The sequence below is a fragment of the Chelonia mydas genome, chromosome 27 (genome assembly GCF_015237465.2).
Source record: "Chelonia mydas isolate rCheMyd1 chromosome 27, rCheMyd1.pri.v2, whole genome shotgun sequence".
Taxonomy (NCBI): Eukaryota; Metazoa; Chordata; order Testudines; family Cheloniidae; genus Chelonia; species Chelonia mydas.
In genome coordinates, this window is record NC_057860.1 from 15582862 (window position 1) to 15597301 (window position 14440).

The following is a 14440-nucleotide window of genomic DNA, read 5'->3' on the forward strand; positions in this document are numbered from 1 at the left end:
AATTCATGGAGGTTAAGTCCATTAATGGCTATTAGCCAGGATGGGTAAGAAAGGGTGTGCCTAGCCTCTGTTTGTCAGAGGATGGAGATGGATGGCAGGAGAGAGATCCCAGTATGGCCATACTTATGTAAACTTTCTTCCACCATAACCATTAAATATCCATGAACTGGACACTAATACATCATGTGCAACAGTAACAGAAGTCCTGTATGTACAATTGTATCTTGTACATAATGCTCCAAGCCCCAGAAAAGAAAGTTATTGATTTTAAGACTAGCAGTGAACAAATTATTAGTATTAATTTTAAACTACAAAACTACCCCTAACCTAGATTCATGAGAAATTCCTTACAAACTAATTTACTGAAGCCCCAATCTTAAAAACCAATAGCCCAGGCAAATCGGTATGACCACATGGATCTGCTTGCCGGATCAGGGCCTAACACTAGTAATTTTAAAGCGACACAAAACAATTAAAAAACCTGAGAGGAACTGTCCAACTCCATATATCAAAACACCTTCCCATAAGAAAGTCCTATTCCAAAATATGAACAAAAATATGTATCTAAAAGTCTACCAGTTCCCGTGTGCTAGAAAGGATCGTTTCATATCAGAACAACATGACTGAGAGTGTACATTTAAATGTAATTATTGTAGTGATTCACAATTCAGTCTCATTAGGCTAAAAATTCATTATATCACAGTTTAGTTAAAAAAAATGAATAGAAGAAAGCAAAGACACAGTAAGAGGAGTTGGGGGCATCAGAAAGAGAAGAAGCAGGATAAGACTTTAGACACGGTTACAGAATTAGCTAACACAAGTTCAAACATCTCTCAGATGAACACTGAAAATACGGTCAGATACCGCAGTCATTCCACACACAGAACAGTCCTCAAAGTCCTGGGGTGAGATTTTCAGAAGTGCCCGAGTGACTTTCTTTACAACTTACGGCCCTAAATAACTAAACACTTCTGAAAAACCCACCCCATGGAGTTCTCCATAGTGACTTTGGCATTGGACATATAATTTTGACACAAATGCCCAAAAGTTTACCATATCAGTGCAGGCCCTTTGAGACAAGCAATACCTACACTTGATTCCAGTGTCAAGTTCAAAAGCATGGATAGTTTCCAGTAGCCCTTCAATTAGCTGCTTAAATCTTGGATTTTCCTGAAGACTTCTGAAACAAAAACAACAGATGTGTGTCAAAGATGAAGGCATGGGTAAGTTACCATTAGTTCCCTGGGAATCTGAGCTAAGTAGGAGGGGGATGCAACTGGGTATGTGGAAAATGAGGCAGTGCTATGCACGGTTTCCAAGGAGCAGAGGCTCGATTCCCCAAGCCATTATTACTATAATTAAAGCATTATTCACTTCATAATAAACCAAGAGGTGGTACACATTATCCTTATAATTTTATACTTAGTTATTCTAACATAGCTTTAGCACAGAAACTGCCTGTGATGGTTAAACAATTGTGAAATCTGAGATATTTTACAGCACAAACATTTCCTAAGAGTAGATTCTGAACCATACAGCTGTTTTCGAGATGGTCACAGAAAAAGCTAAGGGACAATTCTTCCTATTTTTCTACTCTTTCAATTTTTTGTTCCTTATTGGTGAAGACATTTGCATAAATCAGGATCTGCTTTCTCTCTCTCTCCCCAACGCCATGGTCCCCAGAGTACATTACCTTTTGGTAACCTCAGTCTTACACAGTGGACACTGTGCTGGGCCTTTTTTCTTTTTGCTGAGAAGTTTAAACATACAAAATCTATTAAAAGAAAGAGGAAATATCTTGCTGGTAATACATTTTAACAGAAGAAATAGTTTTTTCTAAAAAGCTGCACCCATTTTGATAGGTTTCACTTTGCTGGGATAATCTCATATCTGTACAAATCTGTCATTGTCAAGCTGAGTACCTACATTATTACTACACAGTTTAAACCAAATTGAGCAAATTGTTTCTGAAATGGTCTACGAAGCTGCAACTAGTTCTCAGTTGGAAAGGATTTTCTTCTCTTGAAATAGCTAATCATTAATTTATGAAGTAGCCTACTCCATTAGCATTGATAGGAGAGAGTATGCTCAGAGAGCATTATGTGCTGAAGAAGTTTGGAGGCCCACCTGCAGAATATATGGTCACATTTTGTTGAGACTGGCTCTTTTATCAACTCCAAACTGGAAGAGGAAAAAAAAATATTTACAGTTATACATTTGAAAAGACAATACAACAAAAATAAAGATAGAAAGGCAAAAACTTCATTGAACTAGAAAAAAAATACATAATTTTTGCCAACAAAAGCAGAATATTCAACATAATTTTTGTTTGGGCACCAGGCAAGGTGGCCGAGTTTTCCAGTTGTGCAAGCCTATTGCACAATATTAGTTTTTCTAAGCAATTTCTTTCTTTCTTCCTCTCTACCTAAAAGGTATGCTTTCTGGAGATGCCAGTTCAGCATGGCAAGGGACAAGCTGTTTTGCAGCTACAAAAGATGTCCTCTTCCACTCTGACCCCTTGTGGAAACACTGGGAATACAAGCCTTCCCTATACCAATTCTATTCTACTCAGGTTTTTATGTGGCCCCCATCACTGCAATATGAGCATTTTCCAGAAGTGCAAGTGATATGACTAGCATCTGTCAGGTGTGATTATCTTTTTCTCCCAAGGGGAAACTGTGTGTGTGGAGTGGTTTATTCTATTTTTAAAAATTATTTATTTATATCAATTGAATGTAAGTACATTGTGCTGTGTATTGACATTAGCAAAAGCAAGGTCAAAGATGTGAACACTGCATTTATAGCAGAAGGTGGAGATCACTGTTGTTAGGATATAGATATTCAGGCCTGTCTGTAAAGGCCTATACTCTAAGAATTTAGGTGTATTCTTATCACTTGACTAGTTATAGAGGTACAAAAGAGAATCAAAATCACTGTCTGCTGGTGTAAGGGCCTTCTCTTACTGTGACAGTTTGAGGCCCTGTTCTTAGGCTAAGGCCTTTGGCTAAGCAACAGAGGCAGCCATAAGTTGGGAAGTGACCGGTCACATCCTCACATTCCAAACTAGTCACATTGAAATAAGGTGCTATTGGGCTGTTAGGAATACAATCCTGTCCTGAATACAATCCTGTCCTGATAATGCCTATCACCTCCAGAGAAAGGGAAGTGCCTAGAAAATGTAAAAGGAAACAGCATCCTGTCTGGCAAGAACTCACTTATCAATACTGGGATGTGAAATCCTCACTTCTGTATTGTTTTGTCATTATAGTTCCCACTTTGCTATTGTTTGTCTGTATAATCTCTGTCTGGTTCTGTGATTGTTCCTGTCTGCTGTATAATTAATTTTGCTGGGTGTAAACTAATTAAGGTGGTGGGATATAATTGGTTACATAATCATGTTACAATATGTTAGGATTGGTTAGTTAAATTTCAGGAAAATGATTGGTTAAGGTATAGCTAAGCAGAACTCAAGTTTTACTATATAATCTGTAGTCAATGAGGAAGTGAGTGGGCGTGGGTGGGAGGGGGTGGCCGTGGGTGGGAGATGGGAACAGGGAATGGGGGTAAGGAAATTGGAATCATGTTTTGCTAAAGGGGGAGATGGGAACAGGGAATGGGAGTGGGGAAACTGGAATCCTGTTTTGCTAAGGGCAGGAATGGGAACAGGGACACAGGTGTAAGGCTCTGTGGTGTCAGAGCTGGGAAGGAGGATACTAAGGAAGGAAACTGGAATCATGCTTGCTGGAAGTTCACCCCAATAAACATCGAATTGTTTGCACCTTTGGACTTCGGGTATTGTTGCTCTCTGTTCATGCGAGAAGGACCAGGGAAGTGAGTGGGTGAAGGAATAAGCCCCCTAACAACTGTGGTTGTTCTTAGTTCCTGTGGGAGTCTGTTCCAGTCTTGGATAGAGCCCCCTGTGAAAATTCTGTCTCCTGTACAAATGACCTTTATTTTTGCTATGGATAGTTCCACTGAACCAGAGAAGCAGCGCTTTCATCTGCAGTCCTCGTCCTAGAGTTTTAGGGATCTTTTAAATATCCTGGACTCAAACTATTTAGGACTGAGTCCTTGAATTGAGATGGTAGTATATGGTGAGCCTCTGAAAAGAGCAGAAGACAAGTTTGATGTTTTTGCAGTAGCTCATGTTGCTGGGGAGATGGGTTGTCACATTCCATACTGGTTGTAGTTTCCAGAGGGCCAACAGCTTCATTCCCAATTAGACAGCATTCCTCTAGCCTGCTGAGATGAGACCCAATCTCCTAGAACACCGTGACTTGCAGATGCTACTTAGAGTTTGTGAGGAACATAGAAACACTCCTAAACTGTGCACTGAATAGTCCAGTTGCACAACTTTAATTAATAGAGACTGCACCGTGCTGGAAACTCTTCAAAAAGTGCACTATGATTATGATAGGTTTCAGAGTAGCAGCCGTGTTAGTCTGTATCCGCAAAAAGAAAAGGAGTACTTGTGGCACCTTAGCGACTAACCAATTTATTTGAGCATAAGCTTTCGTGAGCTACAGCTCACTTCGTCGGATGCATTCAGTGGAAAATACAGTGGGGCGATTATATATACACAGAGAACATGAAACAATGGGTGTTACCATCACTCTCGTTACAGTGTGTATGGTAACAGCCATTGTTTCATGTTCTCTGGGTATATAAAATCGCCCCACTGTATTTTCCACTGAATGCATCCGACGAAGTGAGCTGTAGCTCACGAAAGCTTATGCTCAAATAAATTGGTTAGTCTCTAAGGTGCCACAAGTCCTCCTTTTCTTTTTATGATTATGATGGTTCTCATGTCTTGACTAGATTAACTCAAAGCTCTGAAGCAGACAGACGATCCCTGCTTGGATACAACCCTACTGCTTTTTGAGATACAGCACGTAGAGCAGAAATCAATGTTATTGGGAAGCAAGTTCTAGCTAGGGTACCACATGCTCATCTAATACCACAGATCTGGAATAATTACATTCCAGCACAGTAATTATAACCCAAAACAGGTGGACATCCTGCAAACAAACTCAGAACACAGGAAAATTCCAACACAAAATAATAATTTTAAAAAACAAAAACAAACAAATAAAACAGGATTGAAACCATTCTTGTAGTTTGTCTTGCAAACACTGACTAACAAGCTAAGAGAGACATTTCCTCCTCTGCCACATCTTTTACTAAAATGGCTCATTGCACTGTGTTCAGCATCTTATTTTTCAGGATGACATGTTTCATAAAGAACCTTTGGATTGGTGCAGGCTCATAAAGACAGGACCTGCCCAATCAGTGAATGATATTACTAAGCGCCCCATTTCCCATCTAAAAATCCAATACACACTATGTTTTAATAGGAAGTAAGGACTTCAAAGATGTCCTACCACCAACCCACCTTTTCCCTCCCCCACTCCCACACAAAAGCAACCATCGCTAGAGGGAAGATATGAAATAAGTTTCTAAGCAGGACAGAGGGAAAGGAGTAAGAACAAAAGAAAATCAGAAAGGGATTAGAAAAACGATTCCACTGGGGACAGTCCTTTGCCACACTGTGACCTTTAGCATAACAGTTAAATTCCATTTCCGCTACCTTTCAAAACTAAGTTATGGCACACTGGCTGGAATCATACATTTCTTGTGAGCACGGGCAGACAAGGTCAAAATAGTCAAATCTGCTCTAGCCTCAGTACAAAAATAAAAGAAATACATGGAGTAGGGAATTACAGTAGCAAAATCCACCTGGTGCGGAAAGAAACATTCAGTAAATAACTTGGCTTTAATCATTTTAACTCTTTCAGCTGTTCTTAAGACAGGACTGGCTTCAAAACTTTAACTCACTTTTGATCCTGAATCCTTTGTTGTTGTGGCTTTGAGACACACTCCTAATGGATTTACTTGAACAGTTTCCATGCTTTAGCCATCTTAAAGTCAGCAAGTACAACCTACCTTCAACATGTGGAAAAATTTCCCTTTATTTAGATAAAATGTCCTACATCTAGGCAAGCATGGTGTTAGCAGGCCGAGTCATGTTGCGAAAGCCTTAAGGGCTTCACAGTTCTTGTATCCACATCAGGAGGACAGATCATTCAGAATCCCAGAATCTCAGAAATTAGCAGCATGTAAGAACAGGCTAAGTATTTTCTGTTCACTGCTACCATTCTTCTTTCAACAACTGCCACAGAAATGGATTTCAGCTCAATGAACTCAGTGAATAATGTAGAGAATAACAACATACTATATAAACTTTGCCAAGTACCACAATGACTCCAATTAAAAGGCCACATCAAAATGACTTTTACTTGGTCAAAGCAAATAAAGCAGTTTCTGCTGCAAAAGAGTCTAAATAATAATTGCTAATAGCAAAATCTACAGCAATAGTAGCCAAAAAAGCAGCATCACCATTAACTCTCATTCCTGCATCCTTAATTTTTATGAGTCTCCTAACTTCTAAAATTGATTATTTGCTAGAGTAATAAAGAAAGAACATTACACTTTTATGACTTAGATTCTCATGAAAATGCAAAATAAATGGACCCAACTTCCACAGTATCCATAGCTTTTTGCTCACTTTATAATTACCACCATGAGAGCTTAGTAAGTTTTGTAAAATCCCAGAAGTATTTTTTAGTATTGCCATCCACTATTTCTCTGGCTTAGTGGTTCTTAAGTTAGACTGTGCATTTTTCCATGGCTTATTATTTAGCAAATATGCTGCTCGCTTTAAGAATCAAATCCATGTTGCCTCTCAGAGTTCTCCCATCAGTGAGTAGGTGATTGCACTGGGCAAAACTCTCCCCTCAGACAAGATATTCTACTGTCATTTGTACTGTTGCATCTGAAGAAGTGGTTTTTTACCCACGAAAGCTTATGCCCAAATAAATCTGTTAGTCTTTAAGGTGCCACCGGACTCCTTTTTGTTACCGTCATTTAAGGAGCTCCATACACATATGGAGGACAGAACAGGGTAGAAAATGAGCACCAGGCAAACCTGAAAGCAAAACCTTGACAACTGTGTTGGATTATATTTTCTCTCTGAGCAATTATGATTTAATTTTTATTTTAATAAAATAATTATTAAATTTTAAATAATATTTTAATTTTAATTTTTAAATTTTTGGCTTTTAATTTTCGCCGCTCTCAAATGGTTCGCTATTTATTGTCATAACAAATCATGCAGTGATTCAGATACTTACCAAAGAAGCACCAGCATTATTACATCCTAAATGCTCCAGAAGAGGTAGTACAGTGACACTTGAATAGTCATAAAGAATATAGAGTCTTCTACACTGTGGTTTTACAATGGAAGAGATTATACTATAACATGTCCACTGCAGTTAGGCCACCTCATTTTCTAGTCACTGGGGCAAAAGCGAGATGTTAAGCTTGTTTAAAACTCAACTCAGACCTTTCATCCCTGAACTGTTTGCTATTAAATGCAAAATCTACCACATATGTGGTTCTTAGAAATTAAGAGTCTGTCCTAAATTCATCAAGAATTCTGAATTTCCTGGCTTTAACTCTGACCCTTAACATTTTAACATCCTGCTTGTTTTAAAGGACTATGTACCCTGTGTAGAGACAAACAGGCTGGATCCAGGCTCTCTCACAAGCAGCACTTGGATCCAGCCAGTTCCAGTTTTTTTCCCCCCACTACTGAATAGTTAAGGGAGGTTCATGCTTCCTCCTTAATAAAGGCAGGATTTGTTAGAACACGTTTGTTGCATGTATCCAGGTGCTGCTTTTAACTCTTTATGCTTAGATCCGAGCAGATGCAAATATTTTCTCAATAAGCTCTCTGAGATACGGAATGCTTGGACCTCACAAAACCCAAATATTCATTTTCCAAATAGCCCCAGCTATTCTGTGTGTTTTTCTGGCTGTGCGTAGAGTAAGTAGTGTTTGAATACAAGAAAAAAAAAGTTAATAAACAATGTGTCATAATTCACTGCGTAGTATGAAGTCCAGATTATTCCCCTGACATACCATATTGGGCACTCCAAGTTCTTCTGCATAGCCAAAAGCACACTTTGCACATCTCCAATGGCAGCCACAGACGAGTCCATTCCTCAATTCCAAACACAATCTACAAAAAAGAAATGTCATTGCAATTTATTCTGGCGCATAATCTCTCATTCACATTTGCCTGCAATGTGACCATTACTACATTAATATGTACTATGTAGCATGTATTAGGCTCCTCAGAGAATTTGATGGATCCTTGCTCTAAAGAGTTTATAACTGACAATTTCGACTTGACATTACATGTGAAGCTGACCACAGAGGAATAGAGTAGTGTGGGGTAAAGTAACAGAAATTAGATCATATGGAGACTCAGAGAACTCATGTACACTTCTTGATGAACAACTTTTTTTTCAAGCTTTCATTTAAACTATGACTTAGTTTATTTCTTTGAGGCTTCGGGGCAGATGTGAGTCTTTAGGAGGGACCTGGATTCAGCGAGGGTAATGCCTTAGTGAATAGGTTTCAGCTGAGTTTTCTAGACACAGAAGGCAGCACAGAAAACAGCAGAGATTTATGTGAGAAGTCAAAAGCTGGCATCACTGGTGGACAGAACAGATTAGGACATGAAAGTAGACTATATTAAAGATATAGGGAGGAACTGAATCTCAGTCTTGAAGGTCAGAATTTGACCTTAATATGCAGAGGGATAGTGAACAAGTACAGGGCTTTCAGAGTTGTGGGAAACATGCTGTTATAGCAACTAACAAGGAAATTATTTTGTCAACTGAATTTCGGACAGAAGAGAAATGGGTGAGGTGCACGTCAAGAAAAGGAGACTGTAACAGTCAAAGCAGGAAATGGTTAGGGTATGCACAAGTATCTTAGGCTATGCCTACACTGCGCACCTTACAGCAGCACAGCTGTGACACGACAGCCATGCCGCCGTAAGGTACGCAGTGTAGCTGCTCTTTGTCGGCTGGAGAGAGCTCTCCTGCCAACAAAATAAAAACACCCACAACGAGGGTAGCTTTGTGGGCAGGAGAGCGTCTCCCACTGACAAAGCGCTGTCCACACTGGTACTTTTCATCAGTAAAACTTTTGTTGATCAGGGGTGTGATTTTTTTCCACACCCTTGACTGGCAAAAGTTTTACCAATGAAAGTGCAATGTAGACATAGCCTTAGTTGTGAGGACGCCCAATCCTGAGCTCCACTGACTCATGCTTCCAGGATCAGGGCCTTGCACATGAACAGTTTCCAGAACTAACGAAAAGCTAAATATCCATAGATTTACATAAAACATTTAATATTTCTTACATTAACTTGCAGAAAGCATGATAAATTATCTGATAATGGTAGTTGACATAGTAGAGTTGGAATCTGGAAAACCTATTAGATCACACAAGGAATAAAATCAGCTTTTGGAGTTATGAGTATCAGGGCAAGAGTATACAAATCAAAACTGAATGAAATCAGTTTAGATCTTACAAGTATGGGCTATTCAAATGATGTGCAGTTAGAAACCAGAAACAAAACATGATATAGTCACAGTGAGCACTCAGCAGCAAAAGCAGGTGACACTTGCAGAAGCTCAGATTAGCGTTAGCCTGAACGATCAGATCTAGATTTTGAAACAAAAGGACACTCTGTGCCACCTTATTCAAGGATGGCAGTTTCCAGGTCTGAGACTTTTCACTTGAAAGGGATTATTGCATAGACTCAGTTCTGAAGCTCAGACAGATGGGGGCAGCAATGTCTTAAATTTACACTGAAGCAAGGACAAAAGTAAACACAGAAAAACCCAAGGGAGAATCAGCCACACTGAAAACGAGAGAGAGCACAAGAGGCAGACAGCCTAGCACTGTCCTCAGAAACAGAACAGTTGAAAGGAGGGATAAAGCCAAGGGATAAACCCAAGAACCCAAGGGCAATCACAACAGCCCCTCATTTAAAGAGAATGAGTGTGTCGACACCCCAGAACCACAACAGTGAGGGTCCTCCCTCAGACAAACAATAGCCCCAGGCAGCCAAACCAAGAGAGTGTAATGGTTCCCCAGACAGAGCTTTCTCCTGCTCCTACTCACTACACCCCGGGCTCTGTCACGCCATGCCCCTTACCCCCAAACCTTGTCAGCTAGGGGCTTATCCCTCCAGATCTTGCCGCACACATCCCCCACCCTAAACCTTGCCAGAATCAAGCCTACCCCTTGCACCAGCTTTTCCCCTAGCCCCCAGAGGTCCTGCCTTGCACATCCCCCCCAGCTCCTAAGCCTTGCCAGTTTAGGGCCCTACCCCCTACCCCCGGGTCCTGCCCCACACATGCACCTCCATCCCCAAACCCTGCCATTTTAGGGCCTGCACCCCAAGGCCCTGCCCCACACATGCACCTCCATCCCCAAACCCTGCCTGCGCCCTGTGCCACCCACAAGCCCTGCCAATTAAGGGCCTACCCTGCCCCAGGCCCTGCCCCACCCATGAGTCCTACCAGTTTGAGGCCTACCCCACACATGCACTCCCACGCCCGAGCCCTGCCAGCTTGGGGCTTACCCGTCCCGCCCCATACATTGCCTCTTTCCTTTCCCCCATCCCAGGCATTACCCCCCCGCCCTGCCCACCACCCCACACACCCCCTCCGGCCCTGACACCCTCCCCCACCCCTGTTCCTCTCGCACACTCACTTTCCAAACTTCTCACTCCTCGGTCGGTCTGAAGGTATTTCGCGCCCTTTCCATCACCTAGGAAACCACCGCACCGAAACAGCCAATCACACGCTTGAGTTCGCGTCACGTGGGGAGAAAAGTTTCTCCTTATTGGCTCCACTACAACCACATGACTGTTCGCGCACCCGGAAGTGAGGGTCACGTAGGCTAGACGAACAGCAGCTGATTGGCTGTGCTGCCCCATGTGACCTTTGGGCTTGTTTATTCCGTCACGGGCGTAAAGCGAGCTGCGAGGCCTGGCGTTCGAGCAGGCCTGGATTCCCTCACCGAGCGGGGCCATGTTTGGAGCTAGGCCCAGCCTAGCAGGTACATTCCGCCCCAACAAGGACTGCGACTCCCAGCATGCACTGCGCAGGTCAGACCCTCTGGGGAGTGGTGTATGCTGGGAACTGTAGTAGCCAGAGTGAAGTAACCTGGGAGTCGCGGTTCTGGGGGAGGTGGTGAACGTCGGGCGCTGGCCTTTGGGGAGACGACGCTGTGCATGCCGGGAGTTGCCGTCCTTAGGCGGCTGCACGCCGGCCGCGGCACTTCACCCCGGAAGTGGAGAGTGTTGGAAACCGCTCCGCCCCGGACCCAGCCTCCCGCTCCCGCCTTGTTTATTGTTGTGGTCCCCAAAAACGTGGCTCCACCCCTCATGGTGGAGACCAATCAGAAGGAGGAAGGTTGTGAGTGGCAGGCGCGCGGACCAATCGGGCGGCGGTAAACGGTGCGGGGCTAGGTGAGGTGAATCCGCCATGTTAGGATCCTCTCTCGCGACAGGGAGGAGCGAGCGGCGCCGGGAGCCTCCCCCTGCCCAGGGTCTCGCGCAGCGGTTCCCCGTCCCCGCCGGGACCGGCCGCAGGCGGGTAAGGACCCCCAGCGGCGGGGTGGCCCGGCCCCGGGGCAGACCCTTGAACGCCGAGCCGGCTCCCCGACCCGCCGCCCGTGCCCGGGCCGGGTCACGGGCCCCGCTCCCTGCAGGCCCCCGGGCTGTCCGCGCCCCTTGGCTGGCAGCGTCACCCCCAGCAACGTACGTGGCTGTCCGGCCGGGGCCTGGCCCGGTCGGCCCGCGGGTTTTGACTGGCCCCTCGGCCCGGCCAGCTCTGCCCCGGGCCCGGCCTGACCCTCTGTCCCCAGCTGCCTCTGTACCCTCTGCCTAGGCCGTCACCGCTTTCGGCCCGCGGGCACGGACAGAGCACTGCGCTCTCGCGTCCTGGCCGCCCGCGGGCCCGCGTTATGGGCGCGGGCAGCGAGTCCCTCCCCCGGAGTCAGGCCCCCTCTCTGCCTTGTGTGGGTGCCGAGCTCTGGTCGCTGCTGTCCCAGAGACCGCTCAGCTCCTGAAAGCTGGGTTCTGGGCGTCCGGGTTTGAAAGGAGTGGCCTTGGCTTTAAATCCTGTCGAGGAGCTGGGCAGCCCTCTCACCGCTGGCATCGGCTGTAGGGCAGCTTGCTCTGGAAATATGGCCTGGGAGCGGACTCCCGGACCGCAGGCCGCCTTGCCTGATGCTCTAAGCAGGCTCTAGCAGCAATGGGATTAATAAAAAGAACAGGAGTACTTGTGGCACCTTAGAGACTAACCAATTTATTAGAGTATAAGCTTTTGTGAGCTACAGCTCACTTCATCGGATGCGTTCGGTGGATGAAGTGAGCTGTAGCTCACAAAAGCTTATGCTCAAATAAATTTGTTAGTCTCTAAAGTGCCCCAAGTACTCCTTTTCTTTTTGCGAATACAGACTAACATGGCTGCTACACTGAAATGGGATTAATGTAGGTTCTGCAAAACCTAGATATTGTTTCCTGCTTCTCACAAATGTATTGACTAAAAAACAGAGTGTCAGAAAAACTTGGTTACCTTAAGCACAGAGAAAAGCTGTGTGGACATTGCCTGAAAGGGCAGTGATGCACGCACTCAGCTGTGTGATCAATCAATCATGAATACATCCTAGCCCACTGAGGACTGAGAGAAGGAATTGCTGCTAGTCACCTGACTCTAGGTTGCAATGTAAATAGTTGTTGGAAGAGGTGTAGCAAATTTCCAGGATTGACATGGAGCCAAGACTCTGGTTGAACTCTCTGTTGGGTGGCCGATTTGTGAAGAGAAATGGCTGAAAATTCGTGTGTCCTTTGTGTGAGCAAACCTGTCATTTCTAAAGGCAAAGTATTGTTAATTTCTGGACTAACAAAAGTGCTGCAAGCATTTCAATTAGGATCACCTTTGTTGTTTTAACCATCTTTGTTCAAACCTTAAATATTAAGGACTAACTTCACAATTCCAGTGAAGTCAGTGGAGTTGCATTCAGTTTCCCCAGAAGAGGATTTGGCCTGAAATGTCTTAACATATTTTAGGGTAACAGTCTTTCTTTTTCCATAGCCCAACAGCATGGAGCCCCAGGTAAACCTCAGTGTGACTTTTAGAGGTGAGACTCAGAGTTTCCTGGTTTCAGATTCATCAAACACTACCTGGGGTGATGTGGAAGCCATGGTGAGTTTTGTAATTGTATTGATGGATCCTGTATACTAAACTTTCATAGAAATCTAGGAATTAAAGAACTTTTATTTTTAATATAGGCAATTGTATTTCTTTTGAGAAAAGCAAATTAAAGGGAATGTTAAAATAGATCAGTGGTTCCCAAATTTGTTCCACCGCTTGTGCAAGGAAAGCCCCTGCCGGGCCGGTTTGTTTACTTGCCAAGTCCGCAGGTTCGGCCAATCACAGCTCCCAGTGGCCGCAGTTCGCTGCTCCAGGCCAAAGGGAGCAGCGGGAAGCGGCGCAGGCTGAGGGACATACTGGCCGCCGCTTCCAGCAGCTCCCTTTGGCCTGGAGCAGCGAACCGCGGGCGATCAGCCAGACCTGCTGACGCAGCAGGTAAACAAATCGGCCTGGCAGGGGCTTTCCCCGCACAAGCGGCGGAACAAGTTTGGGAACCACTGAAATAGATAATTGCCACTGTGAAGAAGTTCTTAAAGTTCGTTTTATTGATGCAGTTAAACACAGGGTCCTCTAGATTTCATTAAGCTATTAGCTATGTCTATGCTACATATTTCTGCCGGCGTAGCTGTGTTGGTCAGGGGTGTGAAGAGAAGTATCTCTGGCCAACGTAGCTGTGCCCATAGAAGCCCCTAGCGTAGATGCAGTTATACTGGCAAAACAGCACATTTACTGGTGTATTTTGTTTTCTTTAGTGGTGGCAGTATGGTAAAAGTGCAGCTTTGCTGCTATAAACTGCATCCACACTAGGAGCACATGGCTGATACAGTGTAGACATGGCCTTAGTAAACTTAATCTAAAACTCAAGTTGCCTTGAATACTAATCCAATTTGGTTATGTTATTTCAAAATCATAGTGAAGTTCTTATGTTTGATTAATCGGTGAAAACTTTAAAAATGAAGTTTCTCTCCCTTTCCTTTGCAGCTTTAGGAGTCATAATCATGCTATCATCTGTTTTTTGTCTCTTCATCTCTCTAAATCTCACCCCCTTTTATCACTGATTGTGTTTTCTAAAATTGGTTGCAACTAGCTAGTTTTGGGGTGAAATTATATTTTATTGTGAAAGTTTGAATCTTTCATTTGGCTTGTCTGAAAGTAAGAGGTAATGTCCATATCCTGTTCTTTTCCACAGCACTAACAATTACTAAGGATTCAAATTTAGGTTTTTTCCACTATCAAATGCACTGACTTGTCCTCAGCCTCTTAATTCTCTTCCCTACCAAAATAGACGTAGGGAAATAATGTACCTTAATGGTTCTCTGCCTTGGCTCTGACTGGTTCTCCTGAAACTTGATCTT

At 43.8% G+C, this 14440-nt stretch overlaps 2 protein-coding genes across 12 annotated transcripts in view; one reads left to right on the forward strand and one right to left on the reverse strand.

The window, feature by feature from the left end:
* The window catches only part of BRCA1 (BRCA1 DNA repair associated), a 55372-nt gene extending 44529 nt beyond the window's left edge, over nucleotides 1-10843 (reverse strand). For 6 of the 7 annotated variants that reach the window (XR_005223544.2, XR_006287687.1, XM_027835006.3 and 3 more), the window contains exons 1-5: nucleotides 10636-10793; nucleotides 7981-8080; nucleotides 2128-2181; nucleotides 1694-1774; nucleotides 1092-1180 (exon numbers count right to left, since the gene is read on the reverse strand). Coding sequence is in view for 5 of the 7 variants with exons in the window: in XM_027835006.3 (XP_027690807.2) it covers nucleotides 1092-1180; nucleotides 1694-1774; nucleotides 2128-2181; nucleotides 7981-8060 (304 nt within the window). In the remaining 2 variants the exon portion in view is untranslated. Of the gene's footprint in view, nucleotides 1-1091; nucleotides 1181-1693; nucleotides 1775-2127; nucleotides 2182-7980; nucleotides 8081-10635 lie in introns of all 7 variants that reach the window. The other variant, XM_043536963.1, reaches the window with a different exon arrangement.
* Nucleotides 10844-10860: 17 nt separating this feature from the next.
* Nucleotides 10861-14440, forward strand: part of NBR1 (NBR1 autophagy cargo receptor) — a 29152-nt gene continuing 25572 nt past the window's right edge. For 3 of the 5 annotated variants that reach the window (XM_037886738.1, XM_037886739.1, XM_037886742.1), the window contains exons 1-2: nucleotides 11386-11522; nucleotides 13026-13136. In XM_037886738.1, the coding sequence (XP_037742666.1) occupies nucleotides 11412-11522; nucleotides 13026-13136 (222 nt within the window). In that variant the 5' untranslated portion in view covers nucleotides 11386-11411. Of the gene's footprint in view, nucleotides 10984-11165; nucleotides 11523-13025; nucleotides 13137-14440 lie in introns of those variants that run through there. The other 2 variants (XM_043536967.1, XM_037886740.2) reach the window with 2 other exon arrangements.